At 34.4% G+C, this 21,379-nt stretch overlaps 1 protein-coding gene across 4 annotated transcripts; it reads left to right on the top strand.

The window, feature by feature from the left end:
* The first annotated feature begins 665 nt into the window (after positions 1-665).
* LOC148953224 (uncharacterized) lies at positions 666-20,059 on the top strand. Of its 4 annotated transcripts, none has more exons than XM_089088400.1 (3): positions 666-716; positions 13,262-13,634; positions 17,420-20,059. In XM_089088400.1, the coding sequence occupies exons 2-3, from the start codon at positions 13,284-13,286 to the stop codon at positions 19,688-19,690; spliced, it is 2,622 nt and encodes an 873-aa protein (XP_088944526.1). In that variant the 5' UTR covers positions 666-716; positions 13,262-13,283; the 3' UTR covers positions 19,691-20,059. The 4 variants fall into 4 exon arrangements, with proteins under 4 accessions (XP_088944526.1, XP_088944525.1, XP_088944527.1 ...); XM_089088399.1 differs by having other exon boundaries at positions 695-774; XM_089088401.1 differs by lacking the exon at positions 666-716 and adding an exon at positions 1,871-1,973.
* The last annotated feature ends 1,320 nt before the right edge of the window (positions 20,060-21,379 follow it).

Here is a 21,379-nt window from a genome sequence, read left to right as displayed (position 1 = left end):
TGTGACCTTCAAGGATCATGGTTCTCTTTAGTTCTGTATTAAAAAATCTTATCCATTTGTTATCTTTGTCAAATGCGCTTTTAACTTTCGTTTTCTTTATAACTTATCTATATTACAAGATGAGTATACTGAGTACCTATTTCTTTATTTTAGTTCTTTAATCACAATTTCTATTGTTGATAGACAATAATTCAGCATATTAGCCAGAAAGTAATGTAAAATACCACCTTAGATATTGGCAAGTATTTTTTTTTTTTTAGATCTTCTTTAATTCCCTTTTTATTCAATTCTCTGAAATACCAGAGAACTAAGGGAAATATCGTTCTTGTCAAGCCAAAGACTGAGAACAGAAGATATCCACCACAAAAGCGCAAGTAATCAGTCAAAAATGCTTCACTGTTTCAGATTTCGGAATATGGTGCCGAAATCTGTTAATGAAGTCTGAATCCTACCATTTTTGAGTTCTATTATTCTGAAAAGAAAAATTCACCCTATCTGGTAACATTGTCTCTGAATTTCTGATTTTTTTTTCTTTTTTTTTTGCAATCATCCTTGCAAGATCTAATTCACCCTGAATTTGCAACTCCACCCAAAAAAAATCTAGCGAAAATGCGCTATCTAAAGTCAGGTACCTGGCATCACTGCCTGGAAGGATGATTTTCTTCTTTTGATCTTGCGTAATTTCATTCCACGATTCTTAAAGAAAAGAAGAAAAGGTATATTTCATTTTGAGTGGTATGAATACTCAATTAATGCAGTAGTACTTGTTAAGAGGTATGCCTAATGTACTTTTTCTGAAAAGAAAATTCGTAATTATAACTATTCCCTTTTAAAAGTTTTTATTTTAGCTTTATTTACTGACATTTGTTATCTTAGCATAATGAATGTCAAAAGACATCCAGCCTATGCAAGTTTACCAAAGGCCAAAATAAGGTTTAATACTGTAGAGCTTAGTTCAGAAGTAGATATCTAACCTAATTCATCCTAATTTTAAAAATGCAGCCATAGGCCCAGTATATACTTTTCAGTGTACTATTGTAGTGAAATTCAGCTTGTGATCTAACTGAGCTGCCATAGCAACAAACTTCTTACTTAATTTTTTACCAGTAAATTTTCATTTGATGCATTTTACATTTTGATTTAGGTTGAATTCAAAATTTATTGGTTTTGAAATCATCACCATTTTCATCTAGGCCTAGTTTAGGCTAGGCATAGGATAAAGTTGGCTTAGGCTACTAGCCTACTAAGAAAACACACATATAAGTCTAAAATTATGGCTTTAAAATCCTGTTCAAATCAATTCCTGTTCAATTCTGTTTTTAAAACCAGTAGTCTTAGAAAAGCTGGTCCAAGCTACAAAGAATCATTTTTTTTCTCCTGTCTTCTCTAATTGATTGTTAGTCAAGGCTGTACCCAGGATTTTCTTTTTTTTTGGGGGGGGGGGGAAGGGGAGTTCACTCTAAGATATATTTCAGGGGGGGGGCTACACAAAAATGCAAAAAAATTGTTTATATCCATTTTTGTTATGTTTTTACAAGTCAGACAAACATTGTTTGGGGAGGGGTTCAAACACCCTACCCCCCCCCCCCAGGTACAGCCTTGGTTATAGTTCATAGTAAATTTGCAGTAGGCCATATAATTTAGCGATGGTGAAAGTGAAAACATCATTTGATGTATTTTTATGCTCTTTCATAATTTATATAAAATACCTTTGGGGCCCCTTTAAGGGCTCAAGATGCAATTAGCCCCAGAAGCAATTATGGAATTATGAAGGTGAATAAAAAGACATCAAATGGCATTTTCACTTTCATCTTAGCTAAATTATATGACCCACTAGAAATTTATCCAAACTTTGTGCATAAGAATAAAGTAAGAACTTTGTTGCTATAGTAGGTTCCCAAGAGCAATTCTGCTGGATTGTTATCATAAGCTGCATGAGTGATTTGGTCCTATTCTCTATGGCTTGAAGAAAGGTTAGATAGTTTGATCATGTTTAAAAATCAAGGATAATAGCTGTCAAAAATTTTGTTTTTTGGCAATCCAACTTCATTAAAACAAAGAATAGGGCATCCTTGAGTAAGACCAAAAGACTTCACCCAAACAGGTTTGAAGTAGTAATAGACTTAGTAGAAACATCATTGGAGTAAGTAAAGATTGAAGCTCTGATGAGAGTGAGTTAGAGGAGAAGATTGTTCAGCTGTTTTTGCCTCAAGCAGCTTTGTGCTGCAGTTGATCTGTTAATACAGGCCTAGCATGATATGTCAATAAAACTTATATAATCTACTTTGTTTAATTTTGGATCAGTCTTCTTCTTCTTCTATTTAACAGCAGTCTAAGTAAGTTACTTTAGGTAAAACTGGAGCTTCTTCTTAAATTGCAGCTTGGAGCAAGTTTAGAATTTCAATCCTTGTTATGCTCTGTGCTGACATTTGTAGGAATGATTTTGTTGTTTGGCTGCTTGTTACTTCCTGGTTGAGGATTCAGCTATTTCCCTGTTAAACAGGAACTCTTGACATAGCCACTCTTTGTCAATTTTGTACTTTTATTTTTGAGTTGATTCAGCAGATACTTTATCTTCTGGAAGCTGATTCCATTGATTGGCTACTCTCTGGCTGAAGAAGTGGCTTCTTTTTCGAGTGGAACAGTGTTGCTTTGAAAGTTTCTTTGAGTATGTCTATTCATGAAGCAGGAAGGGTATTATTTGATATAAATTTGTTGAGAAGGTTCATATCTTCTTGTTTTCTCCTGTTTGTGGATGGTGCAGATGTTATTCAAAAGGCATTTGCTGCATTCCATCAATCATCCCAGTTGCTCTATGCTACATTTTTCTTCCAGAACTTCTTTGTCCTTTTTGAAAAAAGGGGATACCAAGGGCATTCCAGTCTCAAGTTTCAGTCAAACCAATACCTTTTACAGTTTCATGAATACTCCAGGTAACCAGCTTGAGATTTCCCTTTGATAATGCCAAGGAATTGAAAGGCAGATGATGACACAGTCTTGATAGGGGTGCTGAAATCAATTTCTTATTAACAATGATTCCAGGATCTCATTCTTCAGAGGCTGTAAAAGAAGATTTCCTGGGAGGAAATACTGTAGGTGTAAATTATGTTTGCCAATATGGAGCACATAACATTTACCAATATTGAAGACAAGGAACCATGTATCAGCCTAATTTCCAAGACTGTCAAGATCTATCTAGATATATTGTGAATCAGAAGGTGGGACTGCTTTACCCACTAACTTAGATGCATCTGCTTAAAGAGTGGGGAGGTTTGGTAGAAGATTTGGTGCATCATTTGCATAGAAGTTGCAGAGACTTGGTCCAGAAATAGTACCATAAGGAACACCACTTAAATTTTGTAGAGGAGGAAAAATGAGCAATACCATCAGAACCAAAAATTGTGACAACTTGGGTTCTATCTAATAGAAAGTCTTGTATCCATTGTATAATATAAAATCTATTGCTGCAGTTCTCAACTTTGTGACAAGGGGTTTGTGGCAAGCTTTTTCAAAGACTTTTGCTAGGTCTAGGGGAATCATTTATACAGGGAAATTTTTGTCTAGTAAGGTTGACATGCATTCATACATCTATAAAATGTTAGCACCAATGGATCTTCCAGATCTGAACTCATTTTGAGAAGGAGTCAAGATTTTATTGGCCTCAAAATGTTGCTTTATTCACATAACCCCAAGAACTTGGCTTAGAACCAGACAGCAAGAAGTCATCTGACCCCCAGTATGAATGGAAGCATTGTGCAATCCTGGGACCATCTTGGTAACAACATGGTTTTTTGCGCTTGGCAATGCTCTTCTATCAATAAGAATTGAAATTCTACACAGACAATATCAAGCCTATTCCTTCTGGCTCAATATGTATTCATGCCTACAAATATTATGCTATTAGAAGGATTCAACCCATGATAAAGACTTTAGCTAGGAATAGGTTTTTCAGCCCACCAAAACAGACCAAACCCAGAAGAGTTATCCATTTATCAGATTCCAGTGTTGATGCTTATGTTCTTGACATCATTTTATCTGTACTTGTATGCATTTATAGATTCCAAAAGGGAAATCAAGACTATAGAGATCTTTTTGAGATATGGTGTAAAGGGCATTTTTCCTATTTACTTGGGGTACACTTCTCTGGGACTATCAACATTGGCAAGAAACGTTGCAATGATTTTAGCAATACTTCAAACCAAATTTAGAGTTTTTTTTTTTTTCAAATTTAGACTAAGAATATTTCTATTCTTAGCACTCATCTGTGCATTGGGGATCCATTCTTCCTACAATTGGTCCAAAGGATCCATTCTCTAAGAGCAGTTGTGGCTTCTTGCTTCCAAGCAAAAGTAATTTTTTCCCTATAAAAAATGAGATATAGTGGCTGAAAGAAGGAAACAGTTTTTCTTGTGCAACTCTACTATTGAAGAATTATATCTTGTTTTTATTTTATTTTTTGTGAAATACTTAGTTGTAAAGTAATTGGGAGCCTGAAAATGCTTTGTGGTGCCTTAATTATAGGCTGTTAGTCATTTCTGATTTTTCAATCATGAAGTACAAAATTCTTAGTAAATACTGCAATATAATACAAAAAATATTATTTAACAAAATAATTAAATAATAAAGTAAATATTGATAACTTGCTACATTAATTCTTAAATCTAGGTCAAAATATTTTTTTTTGGTTAATGCAAAAATGAATTTGCAGTGCAGATATATTCAAAAAAAGTTTAGTTTTTCCAAATAATACAACTGTCAACGTATTTGTTATAGCATTCCTTATTATTGTACTATTCTTTTTTTGTGCTCAAAGTAATATCCAGGAGAAATTCTATTTCTTCAGAATTTCAGAAAAAGTAACTTAGGTCCTACTTCAGAAAAAAGTAAGTAATATTGGAGTCAATGCAAGAAGACTTTCTGTCAAATTAGGAGAATTTTTTTTTTTTTTTTTTTTTAGTCTTTTTGGACGCAAAAGAGGAGAAATGAAACAAACTGAAGGGCAATTTTTTTTTTAAGATACAATCTAACTACAAAAGACAAACCCCCTATACTCCTCCCTGCTCTTAGTGTATTCATTATGTAAGGTACTGTATATTTCAGAATGGAAAGGCCTTTTCAATAGATCTTGAAACTAATTCAAGCAATCTCCAACAATGTTTTGTCATTTGTGCTCCTGTCAGATGAACTTGATAAATTTGGCAGTTATTTTCTTTAGCTGTGGGCCAATTCTAGTAATCAATATTTCACCCACTCTCCTCTCTCTGAGCGCAAATCCTGAATATGTATTGATATGTGAGGATAATACATAGAAGTGTATGTTTGATCCATCACCTCCAACATTTCACCCCTGCCCCCATGAAATTTAAAGTAACAAATATACATTTTACACCTTTTTGAAATGGAATCGCTCAAAGACTTTCAATATGTATGATTGGAACACCAATGTGGGCCTCTGTCCCCTTTGACATCCCCTGCTCCCAGGGGTGAAGCTTGGGTTTTGAGTTTGGGGGACGGGATATAAACAATGTGCCAATAAAATCATTCAGTGTGCCAAACAAATGCTGATACATAAGTTAAATCAAACCAAAAACATAAGCTAAATCCCAAGGTGTTGGTGCTGCACGGCAACACCATAGAACCTTGGGAGGGGACACCCTCCCTTAGCTGTGCCCCTGCCTGCACCAACTCTTAGCAGAAAGGTAGTTATTTAGTTCCTTGCTGAGAGGAAAACCAATTGTACGTTTTTAGTTTCTATATAAGTAGGTTAATTAACTATGTGGCCCTTCTAATCTTCCCTTCTTCTATGAATGTACTTTAAACAAATAAGTAGACATGTTTGCCGTGTTTGAACTGAGGTTATAAAAGAAATTTCATTTTGTACTACTAGAAGACAAAAGTGGGCCTATAGTTCCTCCAACCTGACCACCCCACTGGCAGATTTAGGGCATGAAGATATTTATCTTGCACTTTGTTAACTAGAATCATGGGAAGATATTCTATTTGTATGATTGGAGGACCAAATTAGGCCATTTGTTCCTTTTAGAACAGCTCCTCTCACTAACTTTAGGTGAAAAGTAGGAATTTGGTACCTTGTTTGAATTGGAATCATGAAAGCATTTTCAATCTAGATGACTGGAGATAGAAATTAGTACCATGATCTTTCTGACACCACCCCCAGCCCACCCACCTCAAATATATACTGCAGACAACATTGTGTGCATATCTGTGCCTAGCTTAATATGGAAAATCATAATTAAAAATTTTTGATTGCTTCATCTTAATTGTGTAAAACAATTCTATAAATATGGAGGACAAAACCAATTGTAAGATTTACCACAAAAAAAAGAAATATGTATTCTCAATTAATTTCTTAGACCACACTGCTTTTCCATTAAAAACAAAAAAAATTTTTAAACACGAAAAACGGTTTTAATTTTCTAACAAGCAGTGAACTACAAAACAATTAATTATGCAAAAAAGCTCCTAATATTTCGGCCCCACATCGGGGTGCATTTCTCAACGAAAAAAAAAAAAAAAATAAATTAATAAAAAAAAAAAAAAAAAAACAACTTAAATTACATTACAATAAAACATAATAAACACATAAAGAGAACAAAAAGCAAAAACGAAAGAAAAATATAAATAAATAAGAACAAAACTCACATATTAATTAAACACTTCCATGCACTGAATGTCTTTCAACTGGCCTCCTCTCAGTATATAAATGGAAATATATTAAATAAACACTTCCATGTACTGAATGTATATATTGATTCTACTCGCCTACTCCCAGTAGATAAATTTAAATCTATCAAAAATGAAGAATATATTTATACTTAGACCAAAACATTATACGGTCAACTAACACCCCGGTCCATAACCATTAATTAAATTTAACAAGTTCATCAACCATTTTATGAATTATAAATTGAATGGATTCGTTTTGTTGCAAGCTTAGCTGCAATTCGTTTACTTTTCTCATCATTTAACCCATTCTGACCTTTGTTCGCAAGGTAATCTTTCGTTTCAGAAATATTATTAAAATCAGTATTGGTTTAATATCTTGCCTGCATTTTAATTAAACTATTATAAATTGAATTGATCCCAAATTCCACTTCATCTCTATTGATACTAATACCCCCATATATTATCTTTTTTATTTCTATAATTTCTCTGGAGCTTTGTAAAAGTCCTACAGACGTATCTACTATTTTTGTTTGATCAAATAAAATACTGTGATGAGGAAAATTATAAAGATGTTCTGCAACCGCTGACTCAAACGTTTCTGGTGTTTTGTTTTGTTTTAGAGCGTAATCTATTGCAATCTTGTGTTGTTCTAGCCTATTTTCTAAAGTTTGTTGCGTTCTACCCACATAAAATTTTACACAAGAACATGGAATTTTGTATACTCCCTTTTGCAAATTTCTGAAACGAAAGATGACCTTGCGAACAAAGGTCAGAATGGGTTAAATGATGAGAAAAGTAAACGAACTGCAGCTAAGCTTGCAACAAAACGAATCCATTCAATTTATAATTCATAAAATGGTTGATGAACTTGTGAAATTTAATTAAGGGTTATGGACCGGGGGTTAGTTGACCTTTTATTGTTTTGGTCTAAGTATAAATATATTCTTCATTTTTGATAGATTTCAATTTATATACTGGGAGGAGGCGAGTAGAATCAATATAGACATTCAGTACATGGAAGTGTTTATTTAATATATTTCCATTTATATACTGAGAGGAGGCCAGTTGAAAGACATTCAGTGCATGGAAGTGTTTAATTAATATTTGAGTTTTGTTCTTATTTATTTATATTTTTCTTTCGTTTTTGCTTTTTGTTCTCTTTATGTGTTTAGTATGTTTTATTGTAATGTAATTTAAGTTGTTTTTTTTTTGCTTTATTTATTTATTTATTTATTTTTTTTTTCCTCTGATTAATGATACCGGATTTGGGGCCGAAAAAATAGGAGCTTTTGTGCATAATTAATTGTTTTGTAGTTCACTGCTTGTTAGAAAATTAAAACCCGTTTTTCGTGTTTAAAAAATTTTTTTATTCTTAATTATTTTTTTTTTAATATGGTTTTGTTTCCCAATGCCCTAAAAAAACAAAAAGAAATTCCGGCTGCCCTAGAAAGAATTTTAAAAACAAATTCCAGTTGCCCCCAAAAACTGCACTTTTTTGAATGATTTTAAATAATTTTGGAACTTTCAGAATGAAAAAAGGCAACACAAGTTCTAAATAAAAAAAAAGAAATGTGGTGTCATGATAACAAGTATGTGAGAACGGAAGGTCTAAGCAAGTGGGGGGAAGCAACAAAATATGGCAAACTCAGCTTTTGTGTAATGGACCAAAAGACCAGGAAACAAGACTTGATTAAACAGTTCACCTGTAGAAAAAACTGTTTGGCCTATGAACTCCATTTTGTCATTTTGATTCCCTGCTCTGTCAGGAAAATCCTCTACCATCTCCTTTAAGTATCATATTCTTTGGGATCTCTGTTTTACATATTTAATGATGGCTGATCCCTTGGTTGATTAAATACGAAATAACTTCTTTTTTTTTTCAAAGGAAAGTAAAGAACAACATTAAAGCTTATATTGGACAAAAATTATTCCTCATATGATGGGTGCTTCTCTTCCTCAATCCCTCACTCTTAACACTAAATCTTTATAATACATGCTTTTTATTACAATTAAACGGTTCTGTTGTTTGAGCAGTAGTTCATACAGAATCAATACAGTAAGTCAAACTTCATTGTACAAGGCAAGGGGTTGAGTTCAGTACATATGGGCTAGAGTTCGTTCTAATTATGATGAACCATATCGATCGTCTATGTAATTTTCAATTTTCTACGTCAAAGCTTTCAATAATAACCTTATATGCCCCCAGGGTATAACTTATAACCCTTGCCCTGAAGACTGTGGGGGGAGTGTTTTGCTCAAAGATATACTTTCAAGAACTTTCAAATGCGTTGAACAAAATGGCTATCTCAAATATTTTGACTGGATGTGTCAGGGGAAATGGTGGGCATGGAAAGGATCTTAGTTGCCCTCCAATCACTTTTGAATATTAAAAAGGGCACTAGCCATTTCAATTTCCAATCAAATGAGCCTTTTTTGAAGTTTCTACGACAACGCTTTCTATAAAATCCTTATATGCCCCCAGGGCATAGTTTATAACCCTTGCCCTGAGGGCTGTGAAGGGGTTGTCATCCTAAAAGTGTAGTTTCCAGAACAAACTACGTTGAGCAAAATGGCTGTCTCAAAATTTTGATTGCATGTGTTTGGGGAAAAGGTGGCTGTGAAAGGTGGGAGTTGACTGAGCCTTTTTTGTAGTTTCTACGACAACGCTTTCTATAAAAACCTTCTATGCCCCATGGCATAACTTACAACCCTTGTCCTGAGGGCTTTGGGGGAGTTTTCTCCTCAAAAATATAATTTCTATCTGGAAATCAACTACGCTGAACAAAATGGCCATATCAAAATTTAGATTGGATGTGTTTGGGGAAATGGTGAGCGTAGAAGGGGTGTTAGTCGCCTTCCAATCACTTTCGACTATTAAAAAGGGAACTAGCCAGTCAAATTTCCAATCGAATGAGCCCTTTTTGAAGTTTCTACAACAACTCCTTTGATACGAAGTGCCCTGGTATGGAAAAATAAATAATACATTGTGCCAACATCGTTTTTTACTTGGCAGAGCTATTACGCTGCCTATGATCTATTTGTATCAAAATTCCGTTTCTTAGAGTTTCGGTTACTATAGAGACGAGTCGCTCTTACTACACTGTTCGTTACCACAAACTATTTGACAAACAGGAAAAGCTTATGGTTTTTTCTTTGATGGAAGTGCAAGAGACGCTGTTTGTGCTATCTTAACTCTTAGTTACTATGTGCCGTAGGTTGTTCTTTACTAGGTTTCAGCTATATCCGATGAAACTTACATAGGCCCTATTTATAATGAACTGAATCGATCATTTACGTATTGGGGCCTTAGCACCCCCTGAAAGTTCCTACTTGATGCACCTTAGCATTTTAGTCATATTAAAAATACGCTATTTTGGTAATCTTGTTCTTAACTGTGATTTATGATGAATCATATCGATCCTTTATATAATTAAAATCAATTTTCTTGATTTTCAAGCCAATATATTTTCTTTGTTATTCAAGCCAAAGGACGGTAAGTTTGCTATATAGAAGTTTTGGACAAGGCGGTTTAATAGTGCATTTCTTGTTTTGACTTGAATCTTTTTCAGGAGTAATGGGTTACTTTAGTTTTTACTCTGGGGCGTGATCGTCTCTTACTAGGTTGCTAGCTACTGCTGCAACCCGGATTTCAAAACATATTTTTTAACTTTTGACTTCTATGGGTTGCTGTTCGCCTTTTGATAGGTTGCAGCAAGGCTGCAAAGCTTTAGTTTTTCCTTTAATATAAATTTATGCAACATATTACAAACAGGAAAAAGCCTATGGCTTTTTCTTATTTGGAATAGTAAGAGACGATCTTCAAAGAATTAGGCATCAAACTAAGCCATCAAATATGTGCCAGGATTTGTTCTATACTAGGTTTCAGCCATTTCTAAAGCCGTAATACCAGTGAAACCTACTTAGTCGCCATTTATAATTAACCAGACCAATTCCTTATATATTTTTTTTAGTTTATTAACGAATTTATTATCATGTTTTATGTGTAACTTGTATTTTATACGTCTCTGATGGTACAATATAAGCAAACACACTGTAATGCGGGAGAACTTGTAATATGGGGAGAACTTTTAAAATTTGAATTTAAAGCAATCTCTTTTAAATTGAAAAAAGAATCGCGTTTAGTTACCCCCTAGCTAAAATAATGAAGATTATATTCATGAACCACAGGGTTCAGTTCCTTTGGACTTGAGCTCCTTCTTTACTATAAAATCTTTATATAGAATATTTAAGTTACTATTGGCTAGAGTTTGTTCTTTATTATAAAGTATTCATATAGTTATTTGAGGCAGCTTGGCCGAGTGGGTTAATTCGCTGGTGTTAGCCAACCGTCGCTTCGAAGGCATAGGTTCGAATCCCATCGCTGACAGTATCTTAGAGCAAAGCAAACAAATTACTTGTTTGAGCCATAAATTATAATCTTAGTTTATTTACTTTGGGCTGAAGTTTGTTCTCTACTGTAACGAACTTCAATCAATCAAGTAGATCACTAAATCGAATGTATACAATTATTTGTTATTCCAATGATCGTCTTTTAATGTAATTTTTTTTTAAAATAATTTGTTTTAATTACAAAAGGTTTTTAACCGCATTAATTTCCTTTAAAATGAGCCATTGAACAACTCTCTACGATGTTCCAGTGCCAAGCTATCTGTGGAATTACTAACCTATGCTATAATTAAGTGGCGCATAAAATTTAGTATAGGCAAGAGGTCGTTCTTTATTATCCACCATTGCTTACCTTTTTTACCTCTGATTTGATTAAAATAATCATCTGTATAGTGATTCCTTTTATTACTTCAGTTACTATGGGCTACAGTTTGTTCCTTAATATATTCGTTCTTTAATGTATACAACATAAACTTTAAAAATTGTTTCTTTGACAGCCTTCGTGGTGCACTGGAAAGCGTGTTGAAATTCTTCTCCGAGGGTCACAGGCTCAAATCCTGCCTCTGGTAATATTTACATATTTGTCAATTTAAAGTCCAAACAAAATTTCTATGAATAACCACTACGTGAGATTCTCTTGACTAACTTTATTTATGACTAGCTACCGCTGCAACCCGGATACTCCAAAGGTAACAGGCTCAATTCCTGCCTCAGATAATTTTTTCACATTTGTCAAGTTGAAGTCTGAACAAAACGTATTTATAACTACTTATTTGTAAATTTATAACTACTTGACTAACACCATTTATGAAGAACCATATCGATCCTTTATGTATGATTTTCAAGCCAATATATTTTCCTTGTTATTCAAGCCCAGGGACGGTAATTTTGCTGTATAGAGGTTTTGGACAAGGCGGTTCCAATAGTGTACTTCTTGTTTTGATCTGAATCTTTTTTCAGGAGTTCTGGGTTACTTTACTTTTTACTATGGGGTGTGATCGTCTCTTACTAGGTTGCTAGCTACTGCTGCAACCCGGATTTACTAGGTTTCAGCCATCTCTACAGCCATGATCCTGATAAAAATTACATAATCCCTAATTATGATATCGATCCTTTATGTAAATATTCGTTTTATACTATATGATTACAAACAGGAAAAAGCCTACGGCTTTTTCTTCTTTGAAAAAGTAAGAGACAAACCTCAAACAATTAAGTAGATAACCAAGTCTGATGTATGCAATGTTTTGTTATTCCAACGATCGTCTTTTAATGTATTAATTAATGACGTTATAGTGCAAGTGTCTAGCACGATTGGCCGTTAATCGAAAGGTTGGTGGTTCAAGGCCACCCGGGGTCGATTTGTTTTAGTTTGTAATTCAGCTATAAATAAAACCAAGTAACGATTATGCTTAGAACATTCCAATTTACAGTATCGATCTTTTCTGTAATGACATTATAATCGTATGATAACCCTTATGAAACTCAAATCTATACCATCGAGAAAGAAACCACTTTGGATAAGCTTAGAAGTTGAGAATTAATTGTTAGAACTTTTGCAGCGTTGCGTAGGTAACAATTACCTACGCAACGCCACAACCAAAACTTTAAACCAAAAGTTTGAAGCTCCGTTAGTATTGTCTTTCCAATCTTTATTAGGTATAGATCGATTACTCACTTTTGACAACCAGGATGCACATAATTGTATTTTTATTATAGTTAATATCCCCCTCTACACCGAGAGTTTCAATTGAATACTCATTCCTATTACATAGATATTGGAGATAAGCCCTTTTGACAACCAGAATGCGTACGGTGTCTTTCGATTTAGTTCAACAGCCCATTCAATATTTTCTAAAATTTTCAACTGACTAATCTTGGTCATTCCTTATATATTGCGGTTACGCCCATTAACAATTGGAATGCATATAATGTCCTTAAGCCAAATATTTTCCTCAACACACAAATATTTACAGGTGTCTTTTGATACTGGGGAGTGTGTGGTCTATTACAAAGACAATTTTCTTTTGAAAAAATCATGTGGGGATGCAAGGGAGAGTTTATTATCCTGCATGAAGCGTCTGGATAGGGTTGCCATACGAAGATTAATTACAAAAGAATAATTACCCAGAAACCTCATTTTGTTTATACATTTCCATTTGTTTTTCAGGTATTTCAGACAAATTAGTAAAATGAACGATGAAATTCAGTTTGGAATGAAATCCAGAAATGCTCTACCATTATTGAAGAAGCCTGGGGCAGCTTTAGCTCCTCTCCCAGTTTCCGCTGAGCCTGATATAATAATTCTTGATGAAAATGATAGTTCTAATAATTCACCAGGACCTCTTATTTCTCGTAGACAAGTTCATAATCAAAAAGTGTCTAGTTCATGTCTGGAACCAACACATTGGGAAGTGGCAAAGAAGCAAGACGAAATAAAATTGAACTTTTTGAAACTCAAATGGCTAAAGGAAAATCTAAACAATGGACTATTCCCCCCTAAGGACGTTTTGAAAGACTTTGAAAACGAAACTTGGTACAAGGTTGGGTTTTTTTTACTATAATGAACTATTTCTCTTGAGAATTCCCTTCCAAGCTATTGTATGTTGTTTGAGATTGTCTTATTCCGAAGAAAAGGGTGTACCCTGCACACAAAAGAAAAGTGCTATAGAAAAATAGAAAGTTGTCCCTAGTGAATGTTCATGTACTACTAGCATTTTCAGAGGCCGGCTACATTTTTAAGGTTTAGCCGAAGCTGTCCATCATTAGATCAAAGCATGTCTTGGCTCGTCTGCTGAATGGGTGTCTAAAATAATTTTCCTAGCTATTGACCAGAATAAAGGAACACTATTTAGTTATGCTCTAATTTTTACAATTTTTTCTCGTTTGAATTATGAAACAAAAATGCGTCCTATGGAAAGCATAAAATCTTTATTGTTGGTCTTGCAAACTTTGGAGAAGACATTCTGGTTTCTGGGCATGACTGTAAGACCAATTGCTACTGATTTTGTCACAAAAAAATGCATAAAAGAAAAGATTGTTGCCTTAACAAAAACTATTTGATGCAATTTGAATGTTTTCCATTATATTTTAAGCCTTTCTTTGGCTATAACGATGTGTAATTTGACCAGTAGCGTGGAAGGTCACATAGAAAAAGACGAACAGTTCCATTATTAAATGACCTAAATAAATACATTTGCAAAAGAAATAGAAAAAGACAATAGCGGGGAACTTACAGGTTTTGCTGAATTAATTAAAGTTGCTTTCAGTCAAAACCTATCCAACTACCGTCAAAGCAATAGCATTGACCTAGTACAAAGTGATTAGTCATCCATGTAAAATCTTTTTCCTTAGGGATCACATTATAGAAACGATGGTAATCGAAAAATGAGAAGATATCATTAGACTGTAAATTCTGAATTTTAATGCTTTTTTGAAAAACCAACCCCACATGGAGGGTAAACTATCCCTTTTGAGCACTTGCACATCCTTGCTTGGTGTCGGTTCAACTTGTAAGTGGGCTTTTTAGTAGCAAACTAAAAGCTGTAGTGGCCCTTTCCAAGGCTGGAACTACTCAAAGGGTAGCTTTATGCCCCTTGAATGTTCCATATATCCCCAAGCACCCTGCAATCGCAAATGACTATGGATGGTAATTTAAGGGTAGTTATTTTAATCAGAATGTTTGAAGTGCTCTAAAAATGGGTTTCAGGATCTCACATGATGAATATAGCTTATGGACAAGGGCTCTAAATTACGGAAACAGTCCATATGAAGTAGAGGCTTCATAGATACATTTTAATATGAAGGATGATAATTTTAAACCTTGTTGAAAGTAGAATCATACAGAGGACTTGTTTGATCACAGATCGCAAGCTATAGTGCTTTTTTTCAGTGGTCCAGACTGATCAGAGAGGGCAACCTGATCCCCCTTCAATGCCCCATTTGCTCCCCTGCGTCCAGTAGCCCCCCCCCCTGAAATTACATAGTAATGTCAAAATAGCTATTCTAATCAGAACAGTTTACAACTGGTTGAAATGTAAGTCATACAAGAGTTTTCAGTCTGTATCCTTCCTTTTAACGCCCTTTGGTAAACAGCATGTAGACAGTAAGGGATCTCCAGCCCCATATTGGTAACTAGTCCATGGAATCCACCTCCAGCCCCTCTTGATCAATACTACATTAGCTTTTTATCAACCTGGTAAATATTAGGCTATTCACGCTCCATCTCCGAATTTCATGGGTAGCCTAAATACATGCTATCTGTTTACCACACTTATTGGTAATAAGTGCGTGCAGACTGTTTCCAGTCCGCTTTGGCAAAAATTGCGAATGCTTTCATTTTTCAACCATTATTTGGTCAACAGTGTGAATTGTTTGCCAATTGTTTAATCATGATGAATACAGAAATGACAAATATCATAATGCATATTAAGGTCATGTTTTGCAAATATCACTTGATTTCTCTCACACATACTCTTTAAGGGTTCTTGAGCTTGCTAATTACCTAAGTAGGGTCTTGGGGCCTTGCCCACTTAAAACCACTCCCCCTACCCAACATGTCACATGCAGAAATTTGGTACTTCTTTAGACTCAAGTTCTTTCAAGAAATATTTTGGGAATGGTTCTTAATAATTAAATAATTAACACTAAACTTCTTTAAGATAACAGTCATCTCGGAGTTACCGGAAATTGGTGTACTTACATTTGCCGGTCTGAAAAAACGACCAAGATAGGTCGCGAATTTGGGAAAATTTGTTATCCTCTCCCAGCAAACTTGATGTGTTTTTCCTAAATCGTATACTAACTGAAATTAGAGACCCAACAACCCAATTTCTCTCAAAATGAAGGTTGATAGTTGGACAAGGGCAAGTAAATATGAATCACAATTGGTCAATTGAACCTTGCAGGTTGACAGAGTAGGTCATTTGAACTTTGAGAGTGAACCTAGCAAGAAATAAAACTAAAAATTTTGTTATTTTGGACTGGCATTCTATTATTGCAATTACAAAAAGAAACGTTGAGAATTTTACAAAAGATTCTGGAACCCCATGAAAATGGCAGGAAACGAAAAAAAGGTGGACTACTGGTATTGCCCAGGCCAAAAACCTGCAATCCGCTGGTTTAAAAAGAAATTTTGAAGCCGTTATATATATATATATATATATATATATATATATATATATATATATATATGTGTGTGTGTGTGTTGTAATATATATGTATAATTTGAACTTTGTTTATATTTATTATTAGTAATGATTTGGTCCCTAAGATACACACAAAAAGCCACGAGAGAGCGTGTTATTATCATAGAGAAGGTAAACATCTCGAATGAAATTAGGCAGATGATTTTAGAGCCCTATATGGAAATATTAGCTAAATTAATGGATTTTCCGAGTTTAAATTGTTTTAGGTCTCGAGAGTTCGCTTGACAATTTACATTAAGATGACTAAGGCACTTAGAATAGGAATAATGACGATGAAGAATTGATTATAGATACCGATAAAATTGCCTATGTAGATAGCATTATAATTAAAGATGTGAATACAGTGAAGATGTAAAAGTGGAATGGTCAAGGCGCAGGGTGTTTCCTTGAGGTTGAAATAAGTTTGGAAGAATAGGAAGATGGGTCTTCGAAATAAGATTAGATTATTGTAAGTCCTGATTATGACTCGTTAAGTTAAGTATGGCTTTGAAACATAGAAGGTTCAGGGAAATATGCTGGATGTTTTCCAAAGTAATTATCTATATAGGATAGATTTAGGTACGGTTGACTGGCCGTATATCAAGTAGTAAGCTCTCCTAAAAATGTGGTTCAGTCCCACTTTGTAGGGCTGCAATAAATGAAAAGTTATGGTGGGTAGGCCATATTTTAAGGATGAAGGATTTCCAAAAACTCTAATTTCAGCTGGAGCCAATAAAAATCAGATTGAACTCAAAAGAGCTGGGAAGAGATCATAAGAAAAGTGGATCTTCGTGGGAGGGAGTAAGGAGTGCAGCTTTGGACAGCTTGGTTTGGATTGGGAGTTTGCGCAACTGTATCTGCCTCATGCGACTTGATACTGTAGTGATTTTTCAGTAGTAATAGAAACAAACCGAACTTTAGGATTCATAGTAGGTCTAATTTATGTTTGTTTTAAGTTGAACCATTCATGCCACTGTTTCTCCTCGTTTCAGCTTTCAGCATTAAAAACGTGGAAGTGTCGGGGATTCACTGGAAATCTTGTGTCGAATATAATTTCTTGTGAATTTTTTTTTAATGTCTGAATAAAAACCATACAAATGGTTTTACATAGTAATAGTACTATTCTTTTTTCTATTTCTTAGGATTATTTTGTCAAGGCTTATACTGGTGAGAAGATGAAGCCATACCAGCGAGGATGGAGCTCTTTTGGTGACTTAGAGATGTTTAACGGTATCAAATTAAGCAATAATCCATATTTCTTGTTTGAGATGGAGGGAAGACTGATTGTTTTTCGGCTCAAAACTTTAATTGCTCCAGAGGACCATCAGCATCTTCAACTAATAAAATCTGCCATAGATGATCCTTCTACCTATATAAACATGTTTTTTGAAACTCTATTAACTAAGTATTTGGCGTCAACCGCAGAAAGGAATGAGGAAGAATCAACTATTTTATTTTGTCTGTCTGAAGATCAGTTCCCTAACTTTAAATATTTATCATTTATGAGCTTTAAAAATTTACAAGCAAATAAGTGTATTTTCAGAATAGTGCCTAAGGTTGACTTTCTTCGAACACTAGCAAATTTAAAATTGTTTTCTTATGGTGCCATGAATCATTTACAGGAAACGAGGGTGAATTCTTTGTTATGTGAACAAAAAGCTGCATATAAAACTGGCGTGTCTGTTGGCCACTTTTTCGAATGCTTTCAGTACAGTTCAAACTTAGAAGTTAGACACCTAATTTCCGTTTTTATGAGGACTGGCTCTTTTTTTGATTGTGAAAAGCAGCTTGACTTAGAGTTGATTCGTTTTACTAACAGTGTTTCTAATAAGGCAATGTTAAGCTTAGTAAAGCCAGCTCGAACATATACAAACAATAATGAATTGCATGTATCAGGTGTTTATAAGCCAATAAATCAATCCAAAACAGTGCAAAACCAAAATCAACCTGGTAACCGAGGTCTGATCCGAGTTGCTAAAGATCTTTTCAACCCTGACATAATTAAGAAGAAAAAATCTGACATTGAAGCTAGTGACACGCAAAAGATGACTGGAAACATGTTGCCAAATGTTGGTGTCAAAAATGCAAAACTTTTGGCTCCAAGGAATGAAATAACACTATCGGCTGAAAAAAAGCTAACTAAAAAAATAAACATTCAAAAAAGTGCCTGCTTACCTGGGAATATAATTTTTGTAAAAGCCCCAGCAAAGGTAGATCCTTTGAAGGCACCCTCTTGTAGCTCTTCTAATGTGCAAATTGTGTCTGTCCAAGAGGTGTGTAGTAAGCCTGCCCCTGAACAGGAAGTTAACCAGGTTAGCATTCCCATGACGTCTGACTCTTCGTCAAGCAAAGAGAAATATGTTACCTTACCTTTGACTTCTAGCAATTCCGAGCGGAAAATTATAATACCTATGAGGGACAATGTTACTCCTAGGCGTATTAAGCCTAAAAGCTCCCCTACATTGCAGAATAAATCAGATTCTCGGCCGTGCTTGGGACACATTGGGGCAAAAAAGTTGGAAGAAGTCATTCTTTTCGATAACGGAATTGAGCTTAGTTATCCTAATATATGTGTGCAGCCAACATGCAGTAAAATTCAACCACATGCAGTAAAATTCAAAAGAGTTGCTAAAGCTTTGAAGGATGGATCTTGCTCCAATATAGTAATTCAAAGATTTGCAGATAAACATGATAGTGAAGTAGTTTCGTATTGTGACACTGCTCCATCTTTAGTGAACCTACAAAAGGATGTTTCAAGATCGATTCAGCCGATAAATCTCTCTCAAGACTGTACCAGTGAAGCTCCACCGCTATCTAAGGAAGGAATTCACCTCAAATTTCTCGGCTGTAATCCGAGGAAAAATATGCTCTATCGAGAGTCCAGAATAGATAAGTCATCTGATTGTACTCGTCAGAAATTAGTGAACGATGGAGTTCCTTGCACTCCTTTAAATAGATTTAAGAGTGAAAAAAGTATTTCTATGTTGCCAAGCTCAAACAGCCCTGATGATTCCATAACCACTGAAAATCTTTCAATTGACCATGATTATGCAAGAGCTCCATTATTGGACAAAGAGTATAAATATAGGTTTGTAAATGCGCCGATCTTTGCAAATAAATCAAATAGCATAAGTGATTGTGGGGAAGGAATGATTTTTCCTTTAAAAGTTGAAAATACTTTTTCAGTCATCGAAAGTCGTCCATCTAATGTCCCGGAGTGTACAAACTTAGACACTGTTTCAATATCAAGTTCTCCCTGGCATCCTTCTGATAGGATGTTTAAAGCAACTGTAAAGCTTAGGCGTCTAGATCAAAGTGTTTTGGAAAGGGTAAAGAAAACGTCCATTCGTATTAGACCCTCACGAGTTCTGAAAAAGCCCAAGTTTCTTGCTTCTTACGAGATTTTTAACTAATAGCTATAAGTAAACCATCATTCTTTTGTTAAGAGTTACTGTTTTGTTTCTCAAATTGCTTACAGTAAATGCCTTCTCCCCCATATGACTTGAAATATGTTACTTGAAAATCTTCTCACTAATTTGCTTGAACATTACTCTACTGAGTTTCTCACAAAATACATCGGAAAAAGAAGAAGAACATAATGATGTGTAGCAAACTATTCAAAGGTGTTGGCGAACTTTATACAGTGCAAAATGACTTTCCTTGAATGTTGGAAAATTACCGAATCTATTATTTTAGAATGTGCTTGTCAGTACTTGTTATGACTTTGAACGTGTTTTTATTTATTTAGCTCAGCAGATTGGTATAAATATGAGTAAGCTTTTTGTTGCCGTGCTGAAAATTGTGGGTATTTACCCCTGGCTAAGTAGGAAAGACATAGATCGTCCATTAAAGATATCGAATTGAAGGAAAAATAAAAGAATTAGAGGATTTACTGTAACGTCATAAATCACTTTTAAATTTACTCCCATGCATAATAAGATATTGTAGATAAAGTAAGGTCATTTGCGTGTTACGTTTGGCTTGCATCACGTCTTGTCTTCAGAATGTTATATGCCGAAGGATGAAAAACAAATGGTTCTAGGCGTCTACCCCCCCCCCCCCCTTCCCGTGGAAAATAAGGCTTCCAAATTTGTGAGTTTTATTTGAGTTTTTTTTGTTTCGTTGAAAAGTGCTAAAAAACGGGAAAATAGGAATTTACACACCATAAGTATCTTAAAAACTCAGAAAGAAACCGCAAATTCATTTTTGTTGAAAAGACTTCAATATGAACTTCTGCTATTTTTGGCAGTAGCGGGCAGCAAATTACAAAAAAAATGAAGAAGACAAAAAAATATTGCCGAACAATAATTAAAATTAAGCTAAAAATATATGGCACAAAAAAGATTAAGAAGGTTTAGCTTTCCTTTGAAAGGATAGTTGGCTTTGGCAACCAACAAATTCTTATTGTTTAAGTTTTCACGGGCGAAAACGTCACACTCTACGAGTTTGTTTTTCTTATCCTCCAAGTGCAAAACTACCACAAATCACCATTAATAAATAAATGAAACCCAAAATGAACAGAAATAACAATAGAAACCTAATCAAACTGAAAACGAGCAAAAACTAACAGGAGTAGGGCTGACAACACCCAGTGTCTTATCAAGATCAGAACATAATTTGGACTTTACTAAAAAAAAATAAATAACCGTGTATTGTCAGTTTAATCTACACATTCTGGTATTTATATCTTATAGTTTAATACTTCTTTATTTATTAAAGTAAAAAAAAGTGAAAACTTTTAAAACGTATTTTGTTTTCAGTAAAGTGCGAATTATGTGCTGGGTCTTGAGAAGGTGTGGGTTTGTCAGTCCCACTCGTGTTAATTTTTGCTCGTTTTGAGTTTGAATCGGTTATTCATTGTAATTTCTGTTCTAGTCTTTTTCATAAAAAAGAAATTTTTTATAAATTTTTGTTTCTTTTTTTTCATTAGACTCCATAGTTTTTACTTTGAAGATTGCTTGACTTTATTTCTGCTAATTTTTGGTTTAATGAGGCTCTTTAATTTTCTTTAAAAAAAACATTTTCCGTATGTTTCCCTTTGACAAATACTATCTATAAGGTATTAAATGAATAAAAAAGTTTTTCAACGGAAAGTAAGGAGC

The sequence above is a fragment of the Artemia sp. Qi Xiang Cuo genome, chromosome 4 (assembly GCF_049724085.1).
Source record: "Artemia sp. Qi Xiang Cuo chromosome 4, ASM4972408v1, whole genome shotgun sequence".
Lineage (NCBI taxonomy): Eukaryota > Metazoa > Arthropoda > Branchiopoda > Anostraca > Artemiidae > Artemia > Artemia sp. Qi Xiang Cuo.
Note: the sequence above shows the minus strand (reverse complement) of the source record. Positions and strands in the feature narration are given on the sequence as shown.

Coding starts and splice junctions, on each gene's coding strand:
- LOC148953224 (XM_089088400.1), top strand. CDS start 13,284: ATGAACGATGAAATTCAGTTTGGAATGAAATCCAGAAATGCTCTACCA. Junction 13,635..17,419: donor AAAACGAAACTTGGTACAAG/GTTGGGTTTTTT, acceptor TCTATTTCTTAG/GATTATTTTGTCAAGGCTTA.